This window comes from Emys orbicularis, chromosome 9, assembly GCF_028017835.1.
Source record: "Emys orbicularis isolate rEmyOrb1 chromosome 9, rEmyOrb1.hap1, whole genome shotgun sequence".
Classification (NCBI taxonomy): Eukaryota; Metazoa; Chordata; order Testudines; family Emydidae; genus Emys; species Emys orbicularis.
Window position 1 is genome coordinate 51623897 of NC_088691.1, and position 24124 is coordinate 51648020.

Consider the following 24124-nt stretch of genomic DNA (forward strand, 5'->3'; position numbering starts at 1 on the left):
GATGCAAACCGCAGCGGCAGCTTCCCTCCCAGCCCTCGCTGTGTGGTTCTGCTGCATGCTCTCCTGCAGTCTTGCCCCCAAACTCCTTTTGTCCAGGAACTCTCCATGCCACAAGCCCAGCCAGGCTCCCGATAACATAACGGCTCCTGAATCGGCACTTTCCCCAGCAGATCTCTGCTCTGACCAGGCCAGCGTGCAGGGACAGAGGATGGTGGGCAGCTGCCCTTCCTCAGATCAGAATTTCCACCATGTCCGACAAGCTGATGGTCCTGGCAGCAGACATGGTCTCTGCAAGGAAACAAACCACCTTTAGATTGTGAACTCTCTCTAGCTGGGACTGGCTCCTGCTTTTATGTCTGTGCAGCACCTAGCACAACGGAGCCCCGATGCGCCCCACGGAAATGCAAACATTTACAACAGGGTCATTAGACTTAAGTGAATCCATAATGAATAAATAAGACAGCTTGGGCCCAGCCCCTAAAACATGACAAGTGATTTTGGGGGCCCACCTTGTTTCAGACAGCACTGAGCACCCACCCTCTGAGAATCAGGCCCTTTTAAGGTGTCTTCAGCTGGGCTCCCCAAATCACTAATCACTTGTATAACCCTAGCCCTCTCCCATCAGCCTCTCTGATGGGGCCCATGCACACACCCTATGGGGACAACCATCACCAGCGGTTAATGCAAACCAAATGGCATGTCAGAGCCAACCCAGCTCCCTGCACTCACTCGAACCCCACCCCCTCGAACTGTCAAGGGGAGAGTGCTTGGCTCCTGGCTTTCCACTGGCTGCAGGGCCTGGGGCAGAGGGCGGAGGGAGGAGCAGGGGGATTCTTCTCGTGTTTGTGGTTTTCTCTACAGATGGTAAAGCCCAGGCAGAATGCTGCACAATTAGCTTGGGGGGGGGGGGGGGGGGCAGAGAGGGAGCCTCTCCGATTCCTCCCTCCTGACTCTAAAACCATTAGCAGAAAAACCGGATTCTCCCACCGAAGGTCAGGGAGGGTGTGCTAGCCTGTGGCGTGCTGATAAGCTGGGCTTTAGTTCAGATCTGCAGGCCCAGATCAAAGCCCAAAGGAATCAGTAAGAGAGAAAACTTTCAAGACACTCTCTTTCCTCTCCTTTCCTTCTTCTCTTTCCTCTGGTCTTTCCCACACTCTTTCCTGGTCTGCGCCCCACCTAGCCCTGCAGTATTTCATCCCCACTGTGTATCTCGCACTCAGGATTAGTCACGCTGGCAGGAGGCTGAGCCCTGGCAGCCAGGGTGGAGTAACCAGCTCCTTGCTCACTCCTCAGCTATGCAGGGCTTGTCCGGCACCCCTGGCAGAGGGAAGGGAGGTCTCTGGGTTCACCCTGGGCACAGCCTCGCAGGGATTCCGCAAGCACGTATTTGCCAGGGCAGCAGGGCAGGCAGGACTTACCCACAGAGTGCGCCGGGCTGCTGTCGAGCTGGGCGCCAGGCCCCTCATCCGGACTGCCGAGGCTGCTCTCAGGCAAGCCATCTGTCTGGGTGCTCCCATCTTTGCTGCCACGTTTGGAGTGGAAGGCGAGAGGGCCGCAAGGAGATGGGCTGGGCGTTTCCTCCACTGGGACTTTGCCTGCTGGAGGGAGAGGAGCAACCACCTTTAGATTTTAAATACTGAGGCGAACTTGATTGGCTCTGGGCTCTTACTGGCTTTTAGTGAGCCAGGCCTGACCTGACTGGCAGACAATCAAGAGAGCTCCATTTCTGTGCTATGTTCCAAGGCTCTCTCTGATGGCCATTGCGATCAGGGTGCGTGTCAGGGAGAGCCCCCTCCCACCAGGAAACACCCCAGCTCAGTGCAGCTGAATGCCAAAGGATGGAAGCGTTGGAGGAAACACAGCAAAGGGAGCTTTCAAGCAGGGCTTTAATGCTAACTGAAGGGGCAAGTAGCCTGTGACTCCCTCCCCACAGGTGAGACTCCTCTTACCTGGACTCCCTCTGGAAGGGCCCTCGACCAACCGTTCACCGTGGGCAGTCCCCTGCCAATTCTGGGCCCCCGAGGCAGCAAAGATGGACGGCACAGACTTGGCCGGCCGAAGGGAGCCCTGCAGAGTCTTGCTGGGATCCTTCCGCGAGCGCTGCTGCAGAATTTTGATGACTGCATCCTTCTCCAATATTTGGGCATGAAGTGCTTTTAACCTGGGGTACGCGAGAGCAAGGCACAAAGTGAGAGAGATGCTGGCGATTTTATTCCAGAGGGTGTGTGACGCTTCAACAACTCCTTCATCATGCGGGTTCCCTTAGCATCACGGCCAAGGAAACTTCGCTCCGTCAATGCACATGGCTAACCTATTTCCCATGGCTGCTGGTTGGCCAACTGGGAAGCCAGTTTCCAAATGCTCAATGACGCGAGCGACATAAAAATCCCAAGACTGATGATAATGGAAGGCCAACAAAAAACATGCCCTGTGAAGCCACATGCAGGACCTACCTGTTCTCCATCTCCTGGTGCTTGTGATTGGCCAAGAGGAGATCCTCGTCAAAGCTGTTATTGGGGGAGTGACGCGGGGAGTGGTTGATGATAGTCGTGTCCCGCTGCGCAGCAGCGGTGGCGGCTGCGTCCATGGCAAACTGCCTCATGGTGCATTCCTCCAGATACTTCTGCTCCCACTTGGTCATGTCCGCCTCCAGGGCTAGGATCTTTTCTTCCTTCTCTCTCAACTGTTCGGCCAGCATGTGGGCACTCAGCTCCGGGGATCCTCCGGTTGGGGCTCCCACCTGTCTCTGTATTGACACAGGAAAAATGACACACATCATGAGACTGAATCATGAAGAGAAAGGTCCCTTGAGTGCAATGATCAGAGATGGGCCCAACCTGCACAGATCCAGGTTTCTCCAAAGTCTGGGGATACTTGGATTGGACCGCTCTCTAACCATTATGCTGTGCCCCTTCCTCAGGAGTCTGGCACATCTGGGCCTTGCCTGCACTAGCCCTTCCGTGTAACCTGCCCCCAATTGCAGCGCCACAGCTGGCAGTGCTCGTGCCGCAAGGGGACAGGTGCCACCAGTGTTTTGAGCAACTGTCTCACTAGCCCTGCTTTGCTGCTGGCCTCGACCCTGGTTCCATGAACTCCTCACCTGCTGAGCCCGCAGCATCTTCAGCTCCTGCTCCAGGCGGGTGCGGAGACGCAGTTCCAGCTGCTCACGCTTTTCGCAGGCGGCCTGGAGCTGGCCCAGGGCCTGCTGCAGCCTCTCCACCTTCTCCACGTACGCCCGCTTCCTCCTCAGCTCGTCCTCGGTCTTAGCTGCCCGTGTCTGGGCATTGCTCAGTGCCTGCTCCAGCAGTTCCGCCCGCCGGCGCTGGTCCTCATTGGCGCTGCGCAGCCGTGAAATCTCTCGTTCCAGCTTCTCTTTCTCCTGCTGGTGCTCGTAGCCTGGAAACAGCACAAGGAGCAAATACATTAGCTGATGGTTGTAGCTGCTCCATCCGCTCAGAACATTCCCAGCTGCAGTCATTTCATTCCAGTGCATATCGGAGGGACTCCGGCTCAGAGCTATCGCATTAGGATTCTGGCATCAGATGTGATGGGCAATTGCCATGAGAAAATCTAAATATCTGTTCTGAAAATATCTGCCCAAGGAGGAGTCGCTTGTTCCACCCCGCTGACGCTAACAGGCTCCCAGTCTCTCTCACACCGAGATGTCTGTGCTGCCAGTGTCTATTCACTGGGGGTGTGTGGGGGGGGGGAAGGGTAGTACCATTAGTGCCACATGCTATATGTGGGGCCACACTGGGCCACTGCCAGGGAATCAGCTGCTATGGTTACGGGTAAGAAAGAAGAAAATTCCTTAAGGCTCAGTTTTCACAATGCATCTTAGTCCTACTCTACCACTCCTGCTATTGCAGCCCTAGGCCCCATATAGCTCTGCCAATGTAACACCTCGGCTATTCCACATGGCTCTGCAAGGCAGCCCTCTCCTGCCTTGTAACACCATCGCTAGTCCAGTCCCAGGGTCTCTCCTCCCCAGTTAGTCTGTCAACTATACTGAAAGGCATGGCAGCTTCATCATGTGACCTGCCACCCACTACGCAGCTGGCTCCTTGCATGGGCTTCCTTGTTTAAAAACCTGTGGGCTGGTGCTCCAAAGCTGCACACCACGCTCCCTTCAGCCTGACCCCCGGCAAACTCAGACAAATCCCGATCCAAATGGGGGCCACTCCACTGACTCCAATGGACTTTCACCCATTCAGCCCAGTGGAGGACTGGCCCGCAATCTCCCATGGGCATTAAGAGGTGACCGTTCAGAAGTCCAAGGGAAAGAGCCATGGTTAAAGACATATTAATGCCACCTTTGACGAAGGCCGTGTCCACATGAGAAAACAGGCCTAGAACCCAGGGTAGTGCAATGCGAGCAATTCCTTCCCGACCAAAGGAATCAATCCCTGTCCCCGCCCGCAGGAAAAGAGTCCATCCCCGGGGCTGCACAAACTCCCCTCCTGAACCGGCTCCGTTCCACCAGTACAACTTCCCCGGATGGACGAGGCCTAAGCACCGGGGCTCAGCAACTTTCGGGGAAGGGAAGGCGGGTGGGAACAATGACAGCCTTGGGCTGTGCCCCCTTTCCCCTCCCTTGGGTTTTCATGGGCATTTTGCTGCCAGCCATGGAAGTGGAATCAAGCCAGGAAGAGACTGTCAGGCCCATTCGCAGCCTCTGGCAAAAACGTTTTCTCCTTAAAAATAAAAAAAATATCCAGTGCGAGAGAGAAAAAGGGCTCTAGCCTAGGTCTGGGATTCAGAGTGGCGGGAGTGCTGACTGTGTGCTGGAACAGCCGGAACAGCCACTGGAATGCAAAGAATCCAGGTCATACTGATGGCTGCTATGATTAATGACTCTGGTTTGAGTGCCAAGAACAGCTTAGCTCTCCCTGGGGAATGGCAAAAGCTTCCAAGAGAGGATCCACCTCCTCTCCTGTCTTAAAGGGACCTTACCCTTCCTTCCTCTCTCCCTCCCAACACACCCACCCCGAAAGCATGCCAACCCGCTCTGATCCACCGGGCCACAGAGTGACAGGGCAATGCGCAGCAGGGCTGGCCGTGCAGCGAGCCACGCAGGCACAACTGCACAGCTCTGCACAGCACCTCCACTGTGACCAAGCATTCCCCCAGGACTTACTTTGTGCAAGCAGTTTCGCCACGGTGCCCTGGCTGCCTTCTGGGTTCTCCTGCTGCTTGCTGGCCAGCTGTTTGTTTGCAGATTCCAACCGTTCTGTTTCAGATTAAATATACAGAGATAGAATTTTTAGCATTTAATTGACTGGGAACAGCCTGGTACTTGGAAGACACCGGTGGTATTAGACACCCATCTTGAAACCTAATCTCCCTAAAATGTCCTGATGTACCAGGAAACACGTCAGGAGACAGTTTGTTGGGGATCTGTCACCAGAGATGAGGGTCACAAGACTGGGACCAACAAGGGGGTGTCACAAAGTTTGTGACTCCCCCTTGTTCGACAACATGAGGCCAAGTGTCTGCACTGAACAAGGGCCTACATAGTGGAGATGGACAACTGCTCGAGTGGCTTATGGAGGGAGCACCAATGTGGGGAGGCTCAGCCCAAGGCACAGCATGTTTCTAATAACAATTATCTTCTCTCGAAATGAGCGACACAGCCCAAAAAGGAGTGCACCCAAGAATTGCCCTTTCCACTCTCCCTAGCCCCTGTCTAGTGCTGTCCAGAGTTTCTTACCTTTCAGATCCCAGTTGAAATCCTGAAGCCGCCGCATCTCCCCATCCTTCTTGTTCCTCATGGTTTTCTCCAATGCCTCTCGCTTGGAAGATGCCTTCATCAGGTTTTCGTAGTCCTCGGAGATTCGCTGAATCTCTGTTTCCAGCTGTGGGGGGGAAGAAACAACAGGCTGAAGTTAAACATTCTTGGGATGGGGAAAAGACCAGAGGAGAAGATGGCTGGATGGCAAGCAACACCACAAACCAACATGGCTGCGGTGTCTGTCACCAGTAAAGGGCTGGGTTTAATCCCACACTAGGAGACTAGTGACATGAGTCTGGTGGTCTCATCCTGCTCCTTACTCGTGCACAACACACAACTCGTGGGCCCTGCTCAGCCAAGGTCTAAGCACTGGAATGAATGGCAGGAGCCTTACAGGTCAGGACTGAGGTGCAAAGAAGAAGCTTGCTCACTGCCCACCTGTACTTGCCTGCCCCACGCCAGCGCTCTTAGTCCGGGAGCATTACACACACCAATAGGAGAACAACATACACTTTCTCGCCACCTCACTAAAACTGCAAACAACCCCACGCCAGCAGGCACCACCTACAAACGGCTTTGCAGGGCACTACTAGATTACACAATGATTTGCATAACTGTACCCACCTTGCAGTGCTGCTTTCCCCATCTGCCTTCTGAGCAGCCACTCGAAAGGCCCATTTATTATAAGCCCACTGCAACAACACCATGCCCTTTGGAAACTTTGGGCCTGGGTTTAATTTAAGCCCGTTCTTTTTAGAAGGCACCAGTCATCTTCAGTGATAAAACTCCCCAAGTTTCTCCTCCTTCCCCAGCTTCCCACAGAGAAGCATTTGCCTTTTCCTTCCTGGGACCCTTGGATGTTCCACCCCTTCCCAGGTAAGGAGATAGCGCTGCTGTCCCTCCACCCCCTGAGGTTGCCCTCTTGGAGCAGCTTCTCTGGCAGGACCAAGCTTCCGTTTTCAGTGATGGGATGGCTGCATGAGAGTGAAAGGTGTGCCATAGGGGGTTGAATCACTCTGATAAAGTTTCTTGGTACACAGTCCCTCCTATTCCTGGCTGGCTCTGGCTCCTTAGTGTGCCCTTCCCTTTGGCCATGTGCAAAGGTCAGGCCCTTATGTCTGTAACACTAAGGCAGGGGTTCTCAAACTGGGGGTCAGGGCCCCTCAGGGGGTTGCGAGGTTATTACATGGGGAATCGTGAGCTGTCAGCCTCCACCCCAAATCCCGCTTTGCCTCCAGCATTTATAATGGTTTGAAATATATAAAAAGGTGTTTTTAATTTATAAGGAGGGTCGCACTCAGAGACTTGCTATGTGGAAGGGGTCACCAGTAAAAAAGTTTGAGAGCTACTGCACTAAGGGATCAGAGACCCTCATGGGTCTGTCTTACTGCGATGAACCTGATGGGCGATACAAGCTGGCGTGCATCTAACTGAATTATGAAACAAGCTATACTGGAGAAGTTCTATCATCTCTCTCCCCTCTTCCTCTCGCTGCTGCTCCATCCTGCCTAGCGGGTTCCTGGCCTCCTCCCCAGCTCCAGCACATGCCCCTGCCTCCCCACCTCCGCAAGCCTGGCACGTGCCCCGCCCAATGGCCCGTTTGTTCTAAGGGGAGAGGCTTTCCCCGTGGCTGTGGCTGGGCTGGAACAGGCCTCCCCTTGTATGCCTCTGCACAAAGGGCTTTCTGTGGTGGCCCAGCACAGACCCCAAGGGGAGGGATGGCCAGAGAGGGCCCAACTGTTAACAGAGATGGTGAATGGACTCTTTTTTATCCACCCAACAACTGCCTTGGCTGAGGACCTGTTGTGCTGTGTGCTTCTGAGCCACAGCTGTTCAGAGGGACGGCGGGGGGAAGAGATTAAACATATGAAAGGGGATGAAATTTCTCAGCAGCCGTCTGCTCTTTCTCTAGGCAAGAAACAAAACCAAACCCCATCCAGAGAATGAAGCTAGGAACACGAGGAGCTCGGCTGACAACGAGTGAGATGTAGTGCAAATGCAAGTGAAGGACAGGCAGGCACTGAGCAAGCTTCCTCTACAGCCCTCTCTAGACTCTTCTATCCTGACCTGTGTAATTACCTCGCTGTCCAGTTCCTGGCCGCCTCCTCCAAAACTCTGCCAATGCACCTCAATCCCGACAAAAGCGGGATGACATGTGCACTGTCTCTTTAAATCCGGCACCCAGAGGTAGGCAGGAGGGGGCTGGTGGAGGTTCTAGGGAGAAGCTCTGCAGTGAAGCAGACAGAGTGACTTCAGGGCTAACACTGAGATAAAGCTCCTTGTTCAGCATTAGCAGAAAGCGATCCTACAGTTCCCGGACACAAACCGAGTCTGGCCTGGACAGACTGCCTGCCAGGCTGTGTTATCTCAGACGAAAAGCAGCCAATGAAATGAAAGCATCCAAGTCTCATTTCAAATGACATGTTGGAATCAAAGTTGAGAGGTGACATGCAAACCTACTGCTCCTGGCAGTCCTGCCCCCTGCCAGGGTCCTGAGCCTGCCTGTACGTTGCCCCAAGGCCCAGATGCTCACAGGCATCCAATGGGAGTTAGGGGCCTGCATAACTTTGAGGAGCTGGGCCCTAGTGCTTTGGCTGGAAAGACTGGTTGGATGCCGGCTCCACACATTTACCTTCTGAATCCGGCTTGCTTTTTCACTGCAGCTCTCAAGCTCCCGCCGCAGCTTTTCGTTTTCCCTCTGGAGCTTCTCACTCTCCCTCAGCAGCTTTTCATTCTCCCTCAGCACCGTCTCCATCTGGGCCAAGTGACTGCTGGCCGATGCGGCCTGGGCTGTCATCAGAACCTCCATCCCAGCTGGAGTAAGGGAGCCCAGCGGGCCGTGGCACAGGGCAGCCTGCTGGGGCAGGAAAGCCTGGGGCATATGGGCCTGCATCACCCTAAGAGAGGTCACAAAAATTCAACAGAGACACTCAATAGCATTGTTCTGTGCCCGCCAGGACACACTGTAAATCAAGGATAAGAGATGGAGTGACGGGAGTGGCTGGGATGGTGCGCCACTGAGTGGCTTCTGGCAATATCCAACCCCCAGCAGACCTCACACCATTATTTCTCTCTCCTTGAACCCCTGGGGCAGGGATTGTCTTTTTGTTCTGGGTTTGTACAGCACCTAGCGCCCTGGAGTTCTGGTACCATAATCAGGGCTCATGGGCACTATGGTAACACAAACAAATCATACATCTGTTGACAGAGCTCCCGGGAGGAGGTTTTCATCTCACCACTTTAAATATTTACTTGAACCTTAAGGGGAAAAACGTAACCCGGGAATGTCAGAAATCTTTGAGGCCCCCCTCTCTGCCCTGGGATGAGTGGCACCATCTCATTTAGGGCTGTAGCGCATGCAGCCATGCATATATGGAACCCTTACAATATCAGGTTCATAGGGCAATCTTTAACAATCTCCCAATGCACCTTTCAGACAGAGATCAAGGCATGCCTGTTTTTCAAAGTATAGATACCATGGCAATTATTAGCACCACTTCTCGGCTACAGAATACGATTTCAAAACCACTCAGCATCGGCCTAACTCTGCTCTCACTGAAATCAGTGGTAAAACTGCCATCAACTTCAATGGGAGCAGATCTAGGTCAGTGCTGAATGCTTTTGAAGATCTCACCTACAGTATGTGGTAAGATGTGCCCTTGCACTTCACTTGCCTGTCAGAGAGTTTATGTAAAATTTTCAAAAGCACTTAAATCACTGAGGAGCCTAAATTCTGTTTTCAAAAATGATTTAGGCACTAGGACCAGATTTTAAAGGGATTTAGGCACCTAAAGATGCAGATTAGTGCCCAGTGAGATTTTCAATAGCATCTAGATGCCTAACTCTCACTGATTTCAAGAACCAGTGGCTTTTAGTGCCTAAGCCACTTTTGAAAATGGGACTTAGTCACCTAGCTCCTTTTTTAAATTTTACCCTTTATTTCTAATCCATATTTAAAAAGAAACTTTATACCACCCATCATCACGCCAGTGCTTAAGAACACAATAAGAATACACTTATCAGAGACAGCCAAGCGTAGTGAGATGTCACCACAGAACTGCCCCCTCTCTTATCAAGCTCCCGGAAGTTAAAGGAAATGCCTATTCCCCTTAGCAGCGGTGCCAATTACAAGGGAGGGACATCCCCCCACCCCAAAGTTTTTCCACTGCTCAAAGTTCCATAGACCGCAGAACCGGGGTGGGGGTGCGGGAGGTTGGGGGCAGTGGCAGTGACCACTTTTCATCAGTGAGCCTGTACTAATTAGTATGGCTCCTGCCGGAGCAGTGCAGAGCTTGGTCACAACACCACTGAAATTTGACCTGGCCACCCTTCTGTCCAGCCACAGGGGTGGCTGGGCCAAATAATGGAGAACAGGGGAGTCTGCCAAGATCACAACTTTTGGCATTGGCTCATGCACCGTGTGGGTCAGAGGGGAGACTCACCACCGGCTAAGGGAAATGAGTGGGGACCAGAGCTTGTCCTAAGAAATATCTGAATTGGCATCACTGCCCCAAGGTGGTCCCTTACTAAAAGTATACCATGAATAAACACGTCCTGTACTTTGTGGGAAAGGGGTGCTAAGCAGACCAAACACTGTTACAGGGACCCTCTGTTTTAACAAATCTTTAAGGCAACTGCTAAGAGGGCTAAGATACCATAGCCCCAATGACAGCTTAGCCACCCTATGGAAGCCTGACTGTCAGGTGCTTCCCAGAGGGCGCCATGGCTGCACATGAGCGAGGGCTGGCTGTAAATGTGGGGCTGCATTCCTGGAAGGTGATTTGGTAAATACGTCTTCCTTTCTGCCTGCACCCCCTCCCCTCTTTGTTCCCTCCAAAAGAGATCACTTCCTGTCAGAGATATTATCTCTTCCTGTCAGCATTCACTATGGCTTGCCCAACAGCACACACTGCTACTCAGCCTCGCCACCTTTCCCAACCGTGCAGCTAGCTGAGAAGACACCGGGAGAGTGGGCAGCTGGGAAATGGTGGGTGGTGAAGGGGGAGAACACCCAGGGGGAACACTCAGGGTTTAGTTTCTCCTCTGCTACTCTGTATTTCCCTTGTTATAAGCAACCAAAAAGCGCTTTATGATGTGATCAAATTGCCAGGCAAAGCGGAATGCATGATGCCCTGAAGTGGCTAGGACCCATAACACCAGATCTCCATGAAGGCTTCCACTATTAGTGACACAGGTCATAATGCTAGCAAGGCTCTGTGCGCAGTTGGAGCATCTGCTGAAGAGGAATAGGTACTTTTCACCCAGCACTGACACTCCACTTACCAACCCTATGCTGCAGCCAAGAGAAGAGGGACCTCAACTGCCAGTGTAACGGAGAGCACAATTCACCCTTAGGATTGCACTGGGTGCAAGCTAGGGGCAGACTCTGGGCTTTGGCATTTGCAAAGTAGACGAGAGCAAAGCCCGGTATCAAGGGGGCGGTACGTGGCTAGGCACAGATTTGTATTTAGCAGGGTCCCCCCTGGGAATGTTCGGTAAGAACTCATCACTTTCACCTTTCTCTCAGTGCAGAAAGGCGAGTTCCCAGTGTCCAGGTTCTACTCAGCCCTCAGTCTGCACTCCCTCTGGGGACAGCACTGGTAGTTTTCCACATAGCGGGGCCTGCTTCCTTTCTCCCTTCCAAACTTAGCCATTTCCTGATTCAATTCCAACTCCTCAATTAACCAGAAATTCCACTCAGAACACAAGGGGAAAGAGGCTGTGAAGACAACTTCATCTGCAAAACAATGGGTCTAATTTAGCCCTGGCGTAGCCACTCCAGAGACAAATATAGCCCATGAGCTTCAAAAGTCAGACTGCAAGTCCCCTTCCGCACCCTTTTCTGCCCACAGAACAGGGCAGCACTTCCAGAGTCAGAAAAAGGTAGCTTGATCTGGGGCAAAGTAAGGATTCGTGCAGCCAGGGGATGAACATTGTAGCATCCCCACAGCTCATCTCCTTATTCTGCAACATGTGGGTTTCTCTGCTTATGCAACCAGCCTTGGCATTCCGAACCCATAGAGGCTCCCCAGCCACAGCTTGTCTGGGAGCCATGTGGTGTTGCATCAACATACCCAATCCCCTTCCCACATGGCTGTCGAAGTCCCAGGAATTGAGTGCATGCCAGGAAGGAAGGGACTGGCTACGCCGCTGTGAAGTGCGAGGGGCTAGACAAATGTTGTGGTTACCTGACTTCAGGGTGCTGAAATCCTGGTCCTTCCCTGGAGCAGTGCCGGGGATCTGCCAGGTAACCAACTGCAGGCTCCTGAGGGGGGATGATGTAGGGGTACTCTGGAGGGGGGCCCCGTGGCTCCATCCCCTCAGCATGCTGCCCTCTTGGGGCTGACAGCTGGAAGTGCCTCGATAGCTGGGGATAACTGTGGGAGGAGCTCATGTGGTTCTGGGCCTTGGCTCCATTCCTCTCCAGCGACATTTGCATGAGGCGTTCACTCAGTGACCTCACATGCCCATGCTTCAGCTCCTTTAGTGACTCGTCCTGGCGCTTGCTGCTGCTGTCAGGGGCATAGGCCCTTTGTTGGCCAGGCTCAGCAGGGGTGCCTGGACAGGGCACCCCAGCCTGCTGTCCTCGCTGTGAGGCATAGTACTGGGAATGCGCTTTGGCCTCCTCATAGGTGGGGAGCTCCTCGCCCTTGTGCTGAGGCTGGTAGAGCCGATACACGTTATTCTCCAGGTAAACATGGTCACAGTGATGCTCCTGGCCCTGGGGCTCCTGCCGTGTGGACTGCTGGACCATCTGGCTCTCTTCTTGGGTAAGACTCTCCAGTGAGGAGCGAGGGCTGCCCATGCTCCCACCTCCACGCAGCGCCTGCTGCTGAATAGCCAGCAGCGTGCGGTTCTCGGTGAGGTTCCCGTATCTCAGCTGCTCCTGGATGAGCCGGTGCAGGACCGTCCCGGAGGAATCTTCTGCCGTCCTCATCCTTGGCTAGTCAAGGGGCTGCTACCAGGAACAGTAGATGCAATACAATCCCAAGGATCTAGCAGCACCCAAGGAGCCTACAAGAGACGAACACAGGAATCAGGAGGCAGCTCTCAGTCAGGGGTTTGCTCATTACATATTTTCAGAAGATTTAGTTTGCCAGGAGTCCCATTGTGGCACTCTGCCAGGAAAGATGCAATTGACCCTTTAGTCACAATACTCGTATCCTAGCAGAGCAGGGGAGGAGAGGGGGATTCTGAGCAACATCCCATCCCTTTGCCACCATTAGGAAGGGCAGAGCCAGACCCAGGCTGAATGCTAATTCCATGGGAGGCCACTGAGAACTAGGCCCTTGGCAACCCTGTGGAGGCTGGAAGTGGACCAGTCCTGGCAGGCTCAGTTGCAGGGAACTCAGCTCTCATACAAAAAGCCTCCCTGCCCAGAGCTTCAGTGAGCCCCTGAATCCCCATCTCATCTTAAGTGCCCTAAAGGGGGCCGCTCTTGGTGGGGAGTGAGGAATGTCAGCCGTGGGGATCTCTGCTGGCTTCCCAGTGGGGTGAACGGCCTCAGCACCTGGGCTTAGCATGAGTGCATTTGAGATTCAGCGTGACTGTTCTGCATAACTTGATTTACTGCTCTGGAAAGACAGGTCACAGGATCCTAGTAACTTGTGCAGTCAGAACCCCTTTATTTGGTTCACTTAGTGCGCGTGTCTCTCTACATGTGCCAGGCGAGGTAGCCAAGGGGAAAGCTGTGACTGCTGTCTAAGAAATTCATTCAGTCCACTGAACAGAGCCAAACTCTTCACCCAAAATAGTAGGCCAATGCAGAACTTTTAGTAAGTGAGACTCCTGTTAGTCTAGCTTTGATTGCGGGGACAGGGAAGAAGTTCTGTTAAGTGTAATGAAGACGGTGCTTTGAGCTCAATCCACCATTACACAAAATATCCTAGACTTGGCGAGCCCAAGTTACACTGGCAGAGAATGTTCCTAGTTCCTGTATAACCTGCAGGACAACAGCTACAGTCCACAAAGCAAGAGGATTTCAGTTTCCAGTACTTTCCGTCTCCTTAAAGAAGGGAGACTTGTCAAATTTGGGCCAACACATAGAATTTGTAAATGGAAGCTCCTACAAAACCTACAATCAACAAGAAATGTTTAATGGATACAATCTTGAACAATTCCCATAGAATCTAATTGTTTTAAACAAATAATCATTACCCCCCCCCCCAATTTGCAAACATTGCAACATTATGATCGTGAATGAGAGTGAAATTGACTCAAAAGTGTAAAGGGCTCATCTATTGTCATTGCACCAGTGGATTGCAAAATATAATAAAAGCTTCATAGTGAAAAGTCACATAAAATAATCCTGATTTTCAAGATTATTTCAGTTTTAATCATCTACATTGTTATGGCGTTTTATGTATGTATGAACACATGCTTTTCATACATCTACTGAAATTTTAAATATAAAACACTTATCTTAATGAATCAGCCATGCCTGGAGACACCAATGTGGGGGTAGACCTTAAAAACATTCTCATAACCTTTTTGCTGTCCCTGGCAATCAGAAACTGCAGCTGTAGCCCAGGTTTGTGTATGGCTAGTAATTTATTGAAGAGGGATGCTAGCCAGGGAAGTTATATCACTGTTTTTAAGTTGCATGTCCTCCTCTGCACTCAAACTTTAAAGCAAGTGAATTCCTAAGTAGACATTTGATCACCTGTTTCTAGTCTCACGCTAATGCATGTGGGTTGGCAAAGGGAGATTGCTAATCTCATATTGCTTCATACAAACATACCTCAAATATTGGCTCCCAACACAAAAAGTTCTTGACCAGGTTTTCCCTGAAGGTGAAATTAGGAAACTCTAAACAGACTACCTTTCCTGAGCCTCATTTCAACGCTGACTCAGACCTCAGATTTAAAGCTAACCCCAGACTGCCTTTGGTGAATCAAAATAAAAGAACCACACATCCCCTTCAGTTTCACAAGCCCTGGTGCGTTCTCACAAGGAGGAAGTCTGAAATATTGGGTCAGGGAGCATGACTAGATAGCTAGGAAGGTGGAGAGAACATTCCTCACCCCACCCCTACCATATGTGCTCTTCAACCTTTTACTATCAGGGATTATTTTCACTCCTAGATCCCCAGCCCCAATTGTTTTTTTAATATGGTTGCATTTCTTTATTCCCCTCCCATATTTTTATAAATTTCTTTAATTTTGCAGTCACAAGAAATTCCCTTTAATGGCACTCAGCATAACTTGAATGAGCAGCATCAAATAAGCGAGGATCGTTTAAAAGAAAGAAAAAAGAAAAAAAGACAACAAACTCCAGTTGACATATTCTAGCAAGTTCAAAGGCGATCCAGTGAAAGAACAAGGGTTTGCAACCCAGAAGATCTCCCTGGAAAACTCCAACCGGCTGGGACGCTACAACAGGGAGACATTTCTGTGGCAGCCCCCCATGGGAAAACCCCCTTTCTCGCCTTTTCAAACCCACTGGGTATAACTAACGCACCTAGAGCGCGTTCAGCAATTGCCATCTGCAGAGCAGTGCTAGGACCCTGCCTTGCTGCCGCTTTGTTTTCCAAATCGTTCCGCACTGACATCACCCGGGTTTGGATTGCAATTAACATTCCTTCTAAGTGAGAACGAGCTCATGGCTGCGGAAAGCATTTTCCGAGCAAGACAAAGAGAATTCTTCAGCTAGCTGGGGGCACAAGCACCTGTGACTGCAAACGAGCCCAGCAAAATCCTGCTCACCCCCACTCTGCTTCTTATGGGTCACAACCCAGGCGCTCCCGGGGACTTGCAGGAATCGCGGGTCACACGCTGCAGGGGAATGTGGGGAGCCAGAGCGATGGAAAGGGGGGACCCCGCAGGCTGACGCGCAGGGAGCGCAGCGTTCCCAACCCGAAGCGGCACGAATTAGTGACACCAGCGAGCCAGGGAAGGGGAGTCGGAGATCTCCCCTCTGGCCCCAGATACCGCGGGGATGGGAGCCCGGAGCGGAACTCACCGAAGCAGAGCAGCCTCGCTGCAGAGCCAGGGGAGGAGAGGCTCGCTCCGCGCCCGGCCGGCTCGCTGTGTGCGTGCAGCTCGCAGAGATCCTGCCCCCGCGGCTGCTGGCAGGCACTGAGCGCCTCGCCGGCCCCCGCCAGCTGTAATGAGAGCCAAGGAGGCCGGGCTGCGCAAGTGGCTGCTATGCCAGGAATGCGAGAGTTTCAGGTTCCCCCGGGATCAAAGCTAACCACAAATAACCTCTCCGCCTCTGCAGCAGCGGCGCGGCGCGGCCTGCAGGGGGCGCAGCCGCGACTCTCTCTCACACACACACACACACACGAGTGCGAACGCGGCTGCAGTCTGCCTGGCTCGCTCTGGTTTAAAGCCCCGCAGATCGGGAGCCTTGCAGCGCCGCTAGAAGCAGCTGAGTCCGCAGCCAGCCTGGGCCCAAGTTCTCAACCCTCCGGAACCACCAGGGCTGCCCTAGGCAAGGAAAAGTCTCAGCCACGGCTGAGAAGAGTTTCCTCAGGCTTTCTGGAGCTGACCCTTATACAGCAGGGGGATCTGTAGGATATGAACCAGGGAGGGTTGCCAATTTTTGTTGGATTTATTCTTGGAGGTTTCATGACATAATCCAGAGATTCCAGGCCAGTCCTGGAGGGTTGGCAACTCTAGAAACACCTCAGACTTGGTGGATTTGGGACCCTTCTCTTGCCTATAAACTGGGTTATTTACTTGCAATAGGATAGGGTGTGTGCAGACAGCTGTAGCATCCACAGCCCCCTATTGTCCTGGGTACTGCACAGATACTTAGGGTATGTCTACACTACGAAATTAGGTCGAATTTATAGAAGCCGGTTTTATAGAAATCGGTTGTATGCAGCCGATTGTGTGTGTCCCCACATAAAGTGCATTAAGTCGGCGGACCACGTCCACAGTACCGAGGCAAACTTCCGGAGCGTTGCACTGTGGGTAGCTATCCCACAGTTCCTGCAGTCTCCGCCGCCCATTGGAATTCTGGGTTGAGATCCCAATGCCTGAATGATGCAAAACAGTGTCGCGGGGGGTTCTGGGTACATGTCATCAGGCCCCTCCCCCTCCATCAGAGCAACGGCAGACAATCGATTCACACCTTTTTACCTGGGTTACCTGTGCAGACAACATACCACGCCAAGCATGGAGCCCGCTCAGCTCAGCTCAGCTCAGCTCACCATCACCATATGTCATCTGGGTGCTGGCAGACGTGGTACTGCATTGCTACACAGCAGCAGCTAATTGCCTTTTGGCAGTAGACGGTGTAGTATGACTGGTAGCCTTCATCGGCGATCTGGGTGCTGGCAGACGTGGGGCTGGCAGACGTGGGGCTGCATTGCACGCAGCAGCCCCTTGCCTTTTGGTAGAAGATGGTGTATTACGACTGGTATCTGTCGTCGTCGTCGTACTGCAGTGGCTGAAACTCCGTATGTCCCCCAGTTGCTGCCTTCCCAATGACGATGATGGCTATCAGTCGTAGTACGCTATTTTCTGCCAAGCGCCTAGTATTTTTTGCCAAGCACCCAGAAGATGTCGAGGGCTATCAGTCATACTGCACCGTCATCTGCCAGCTTAAGATGTAAAAAATAGATTTGTTCTGTATTCATTTGCTTCCCCCTCCCTCCGTGAAAGCAACAGCCTGCTAAACCCAGGGTTTTGAGTTCAATCTTTGGGGGGGCCATTCTGTGTGACAGTTGTTTGTGTTTCTCCCTGATGCACAGCCACCTTTGTTGATTTTAATTCCCTGTACCTGTACGCCATGTCGTCACTCGCCCCTCCCTCCGTCCGTCAGATACTAGTTTCGCGCCTTTTTTCAGACCAGACGCCATAGCACTGGGATCATGGAGCCCGCTCAGATCACCGCGGCAATTATGAGCACTATGAACACCACGCGCATTGTCCTGGAGTATATGCAGAGCCAGGACATGCCAAAGCAAAACCAGGACCAGCCGAGGAGGCGATTGCAGCGCGGTGACGAGAGTGATGAGGAAATTGACATGGACATAGACCTCTCACAAGGCACAGGCCCCAGCAATGTGCAAATCATGGTGTTACTGGGGCAGGTTCATGCCGTGGGACGCCGATTCTGGGCCCGGGAAACAAGCACAGACTGGTGGGACCGCATCATGTTGCAGGTGTGGGACGATTCCCAGTGGCTGCGAAACTTTTGCATGCGTAAGGGCACTTTCATGGAACTTTGTGACTTGCTTTCCCCTGCCCTGAAGCGCCAGAATACCAGGATGAGAGCAGCCCTCACAGTTGAGAAGCGAGTGGCGATAGCCCTGTGGAAGCTTGCAATGCCAGACAGCTACCGGTCAGTCGGGAATCAATTTGGAGTGGGCAAATCTACTGTGGGGGCTGCTGTGATCCAAGTTGCCAGGGCAATCAAAGACCTGCTGATATCAAGGGTAGTGACTCTGGGAAAAGTGCAGGCCATAGTGGATGGCTTTGCTGCAATGGGATTCCCAAACTGTGGTGGGGCGATAGACGGAACCCATATCCCTATCTTGTCACCGGAGCACCAAGCCACCGAGTACATAAACCGCAAGGGGTACTTTTCAATGCTGCTGCAAGCCCTGGTGGATCACAAGGGAGGTTTCACCAACATCAACGTGGGATGGCCGGGAAAGGTACATGATGCTCGCGTCTTCAGGCACTCTGATCTGTTTCGAAAGCTGGAGGAAGGGACTTTCTTCCCGGACCAGAAACTAACCATTGGGGATGTTGAAATGCCTATCGTGATCCTTGGGGACCCAGCCTACCCCTTAATGCCATGACTCATGAAGCCGTACACAGGCAGCCTGGACAGTAGTCAGGACCTGTTCAACTACAGGCTGAGCAAGTGCCGAATGGTGGTGGAATGTGCATTTGGACGTTTAAAAGCGCGCTGGCGCAGCTTACTGACTCGCTCAGACCTCAGCGAAAAGAATATCCCCATTGTTATTGCTGCTTGCTGTGCGCTCCACAATATCTGTGAGAGTAAGGGGGAGACATTTATGGCGGGGTGGGAGGTTGAGGCAAATCGCCTGGCCACTGATTACGCCCAGCCAGACACCAGGGCGGTTAGAAGAGCACAGCAGGGCACGGTGCGCATCAGAGAAGCTTTGAAAACGAGTTTTGTGACTGGCCAGGCTACGGTGTGAAACTTCTGTTTGTTTCTCCTTGATGAACCCTCCGCCCCCCCCCACCCGGTTCACTCTACTTCCCTGTAAACCAACCACCCCCCTCCCCTCCCCCCCTCGAGCACCGCTTGCAGACGCAATAAAGTCATTCTTACTTCACATTCATGCATTCTTTATTAATTCTTCACACAACTAGGGGAATAATTGCCAAGGAAGCCCGGGATGGGTGGGGGAGGAGGGAAGGAAAAGGACACACTGCAGTTTAAAACTTTAACTCTTATTGAAGGCCAGCCTTCTGATGCTCGGGCAATCATCTGGGGTGGAGTGACTGGGTGGCCGGAGGCCCCCCCACCGTGTTCTTGGGCGTCTGGGTGAGGAGGCTATGGAACTTAGGGAGGAGGGCTGTTGGTTACACAGGGGCTGTAGCGGCGGTCTCTGCTCCTGCTGCCTTTCCTGCAGCTCAACCATACGCTGGAGCATATCAGTTTGATGCTCCAGCAGCCGGAGCATCGACTCTTGCCTTCTGTCTGCAAGCTGACGCCACCTATCATCTTCAGCCCGCCACTTGCTCTGTTCATCCCGCGATTCAGCCCGCCACCTCTCCTCTCGTTCATATTGTGCTATTCTGTAGTCTGACATTGACTGCCTCCACGCATTCTGCTGTGCTCTGTCAGCGTGGAAGGACATCTGGAGCTCCGAGAACATATCATCCCGAGTCCGCCGTTTTCTCCTTCTAATCTTCACTAGCCTCTGTGAAGGAGAAACATTTGCAGCTGGTGGAGGAGAAGGGAGAGGTGGTTAAAAAAGACACATTTTAGAGAACAATGGGTACACTCTTTCACGTTAAATTTTGCTGTTCACATTACACAGCACACGTGCTTTCATTACAAGGTCGCATTTTTCCTCTTATATTGAGGGCCTGCCGGTTTGGTGTGAGAGATCACTCACGCAGTGCCAGGCAACAGATTTTGGCTTGCAGGCAGCCATGGTAAGCCACAGTCTTTTGGCTTTTTTAACCTTCTTAACATGTGGGAATGGTTTCAAACAGTAGCGCCCTCATTTCCCATACCAAGCACCCGTTGGGTTGGCCATTTAAAATGGGTTTGCAATGTAAAAGGAGGGGCTGCGGTTTCCGGGTTAACATGCAGCACAAACCCAACTAACCCCCCCACACACACCCAATTCTCGGGGATGATCACTTCACCCCTCCCCCCCACCGCGTGGCTAACAGCGGGGAACATTTCTGTTCAGCAGAGCAGGAAGGGGCACCTCTGAATGTCCCCTTAATAAAATCGCCCCATTTCAACCAGGTGACCGTGAATGATATCACTCTCCTGAGGATAACAAAGAGCGATAAGGAATGGATGTTGTCTGCATGCCAGCAAACACCGGGACCATACGCTGCCATGCTTTATTATGCAATGATTCCAGACTACGTGCTACTGGCCTGGCGTGGTAAAGTGTCCTACCATGGCGGATGGGATAAGGCAGCCCTCCCCAGAAACCTTTTGCAAAGGCTTTGGGAGTACATGAAGGAGAGCTTTCTGGAGATGTCCCTGGAGGATTTCCGCTCCATCCCCATACACGTTAACAGACTTTTCCAGTAGCTGTACTGGCTGCAATTGCCAGGGCAAATTAATCATTAATCATTAAACACGCTTGCTTTTAAACCATGTGTAATATTTACAAAGGTACACTCACCAGAGGTCCCCTGTGTGCCCTCAGGGTCTGGGAGCACGCCTTGGGTGAGTTCAGGGGTTACTGGTTCCAGGTCCAGGGTGATAAACATATCCTGGCTGTTGGGGAAACTGGTTTTTCTGCTTCCTTGCTGCTGTGAGCTATCTACATTATCTTCATCCTCATCTTCCTTGTACTCCGAACCCGCTTCCCTGTGTGTTTCTCCATTGAAGGAGTCAAAGCACACAGTTGGGGTAGTGGTGGCTGCACCCCCTAGCATGGCATGCAGCTCCGCATAGAAGCGGCATGTTTGCGGCTCTGCCCCGGACCTTCCGTTTGCCTATCTGGCTTTGTGGTAGGCTTGCCTTAGCTCCTTAATTTTCACGCGGCACTGCTGTGCGTCCCTGTTATGGCCTCTGTCCTTCATGGCCTTGGAGACCTTTTCTAATATTTTGCCATTTCGTTTACTGCTACGGAGTTCAGCTAGCACTGATTCATCTCCCCATATGGCGAGCAGATCCCGTACCTCCCGTTCGTTCCATGATGGAGCTCTTTTGCGATCCTGGGACTCCATCACGGTTACCTGTGCTGATGAGCTCTGCGTGGTCACCTGTGCTCTCCATGCTGGGCAAACAGGAAATGAAATTCAAACGTTCGCGGGGCTTTTCCTGTCTACCTGGTCAGTGCATCTGAGTTGAGAGTGCTGTCCAGAGCGGTCACAATGAAGCACTGTGGGATAGCTCCCGGAGGCCAATAACGTCGAATTCTGTTCACACTACCCCAATTCCGACCCGCTAAGGCCGATTTTATCGCTAATCCCCTTGTCGGAGGTGGAGTAAAGAAACCAGTTTAAAGGGCCCTTTAAGTCGAAAAAAGGGACTTAGCCGTGTGAACGTGTCCAGGCTTAATTCGATTTAACGCTGCTAAATTCGACCTAAACTCGTAGTGTAGACCAGGCCTTAGAGACAGTTCCTGCTCCAAAGAGCTGATAATTTAAAAAGACAAGACAGACAAAAACAGGGCCGGCTCCAGGGTTTTGGCTGCCCCAAGCAGCCAAACAAAGAAAAAAAAGCCGCGATCGCGATCTGCGGCGGCACTTCGGCGGGAGGTCTTTCGCTCCGAGTGGGAGTGAGGGACCGTCCGCCGAATTGCCGCCGAATAGCTGGACCTGCCGCCCCTCTCCAGAGTGGCTGCCCCAAGCACCTGCTTGCCAAGCTGGTGCCTGGAGCCGGCCCTGGACAAAAAGGTGGGAAGGGAAACAGAAGCACAAAGACTTGTCCGAGGTAACACAGCAGGGTGGTGGAAGGGCTGGGCCTGCAGCCTTATGGCTCCTGACCAGCACCTCTCCATTAGAACATGCTTCTGCCCCAGGGAAGTAACCGCTTGGGGCAGCCACTAGAAGGCAACAAAGAGCCACACTCACCTCGTGCGAGTTACACCACCGAGACATGCCCAACCCAACTGCATGTGTTTCTCAAAGCCCCTCATGACTCAGAAATGTGCCGTAGGAAATCAGCAGGGGGGAATGCTGTGAAACATCATCACAATGTAAAAAGGGGAGCTTGGAATGGAAACTATTTTGCAACCTTCATTAGAGCAGTCACCTCTGCCATGACTGCTATTCATGGGCGGCACGTGAACTGCTGGTTGGGGAAGGCTAGCCCCGAGCCTTGCCCCTTCCACCGAGGCCCCACCCCTTCCGTGTCCCCAAACCCAGAGCCCCCTCCCCAGGCTGACTAGTCCCCACCGGCCCCAGAGCCCCAGGAGGGAGAGTGCATGGCACCGCCGCAGCCCTGGGAAGGCAGGCGGTGTGGCCTCAGCCCCTGTAGCCCGGTGGCACCACCAAAGCGGGGCCACACCTGGCTGTTTGGGGAGGCACAGCCTCCCCTATCCGCAGCCCATGTTGCTATTACTGTGAGTTTGTTACTAACATGATTGTCTTCAGAATTAAAGCCCCAGTCTTCTGGCTGGGGAAGGTGCTAGCCTGGGCAGCCCAGGATCTAATTCCCTGTTCTCCCACAGATTCCTGGGGTAAGTCACTTGGCCTCTCTGTGCCTCAGTTCCCCCATCATAAAATGGAGATAATAGCCCTGCCCTGCCCCACAGGGTTGACAGGAGGAAGGATAAATACACCTTGTGTGTGATTCACATGGAGATTTGTTCCTGGAAGTGTGAGGTGACTCATAGACTTTAAGGTCAGAAAGAACCATTGTGATCATCTAGGTCAGGGGTTCTCAACCTTTTTCTTTCTGAGGGTCCCCTCAACATGCGAGAAAAACTCCAGGGCCCAGTGGCGGGGGGAGGGGCCTCCGGACCAGGGGCGGGAATCCTTGGGCATAGGTGTAGTTTGACTTCTATTTTGGGGGCAGGTGGGAGGGCCAACAGGGCTCAGGCACAGCAGGGTCCAGGGAGGGAGTGCCACCTCCACTCCCTGACTTACCTCAGCAGGCCACCCACCTGTCTGGGGCTGTGTGCCGGTGGCTGCTCACTGAGGGCTCTGCTGACCCCAGAGCTGGGTCCCCACCTGGGCAGCTCTGACCAGCTGTGTGAGCAGTCAAAGGGGGCTGGGAGCTGAGGAGCAGCCACAACCCCGGGCACCAGCAGCAGATGGGGGAATGCCATGGCTACCCCCTGCCCATGGGACCACCAGCCAGAGGAGCAGCTGCCCCTCACTGCCTGGCTCCGGCTTCCCGCCTAGGACCTAGCCAGAGGGCGGCTCAGGGAGAGGAGGAGGTGGGGAGGATGGAGCTGCCCCCAGGATTGCCCCACTCTGGGGAAGGCACTGCAGTTTGGGGGGGTAACACCCTCATGCCCCCTCAACTTTGCCCATGGGCTCAAGGTTTCTGCCCTTGTCAGGGTTTCAGCTTCAGTGGGGGAGGGGGAGCTCGGGATGTCAGCCCCATGCTGCTCTGGGATGCAGTGAGGTTGGAGGGGGAGCTTGGGGTTTCAGAGCCCATGCCTGTCAAGGCTGTATCCCCACTTTGAACTTTAGGGTACAAGTGTGGGGGCCTGCATGAGGACTTCTAAGCTTAACTACCAGCTTCGATCTGGTCCGCTGCCACCATTCCCACAAGCTAATTCCCTTCCCTGGGAAGCTTTGAGAAACCTTTCACCAATTCCCTGGTGAATACAGATCCAAACCCCTTGGATCTTAAAACAAGGAGAAATTGACCCTTCCCCCCTCCTTCCTTTCACCAACTCCTGGTGAATACAGATCCAAACCCCTTGGATCTTAAAACAAGGAGAAATTGACCCTTCCCCCCTCCTTCCTTTCACCAACTCCTGGTGAATACAGATCCAACTCCCTTGGATCTAAAAACAAGGAAAAATCAATCAGGTTCTTAAAAAGAAGGCTTTTAATTAAAGAAAAAGGTAAAAATCATCTCTGTAAAATCAGTATGGAAAATAACTTTACAGGGTAATCAAACTTAAAGAGCTCAGAGGACCCCCCTCTAGTCTCAGGTTCAAAGTACAGCAAACAAAGATACACACTCTAGTAAAAGGTACATTTACAAGTTGAGAAAACAAAGTAAAACTAAGACGCCTTGCCTGGCTTTTTTACTTACAAGTTTGAAATATGAGAGACTTGTTTAGAAAGATGGGGAGAACCTGGATTG

General features: G+C 52.6%; 1 protein-coding gene across 1 annotated transcript; it reads right to left on the reverse strand.

Annotated features, from left to right (window-relative positions):
- Positions 1-229: 229 nt before the first annotated feature.
- On the reverse strand, positions 230-12668 carry AMOTL2 (angiomotin like 2). The gene is made up of 9 exons (XM_065410929.1): positions 11920-12668; positions 8364-8628; positions 5711-5855; positions 5138-5230; positions 3101-3396; positions 2454-2746; positions 1950-2161; positions 1419-1598; positions 230-288 (listed from the first exon to the last, which is right to left on the reverse strand). The coding sequence occupies exons 1-9, from the start codon at positions 12666-12668 to the stop codon at positions 230-232; spliced, it is 2292 nt and encodes a 763-aa protein (XP_065267001.1).
- Between the last annotated feature and the right edge of the window lie 11456 nt (positions 12669-24124).

Coding starts and splice junctions, on each gene's coding strand:
- AMOTL2 (XM_065410929.1), bottom strand. CDS start 12,668: ATGAGGACGGCAGAAGATTCCTCCGGGACGGTCCTGCACCGGCTCATC. Junction 5,856..8,363: donor AAGCAAGCCGGATTCAGAAG/GTAAATGTGTGG, acceptor TCCCCCCCACAG/CTGGAAACAGAGATTCAGCG. Junction 2,162..2,453: donor CACCAGGAGATGGAGAACAG/GTAGGTCCTGCA, acceptor CGCGTACCCCAG/GTTAAAAGCACTTCATGCCC.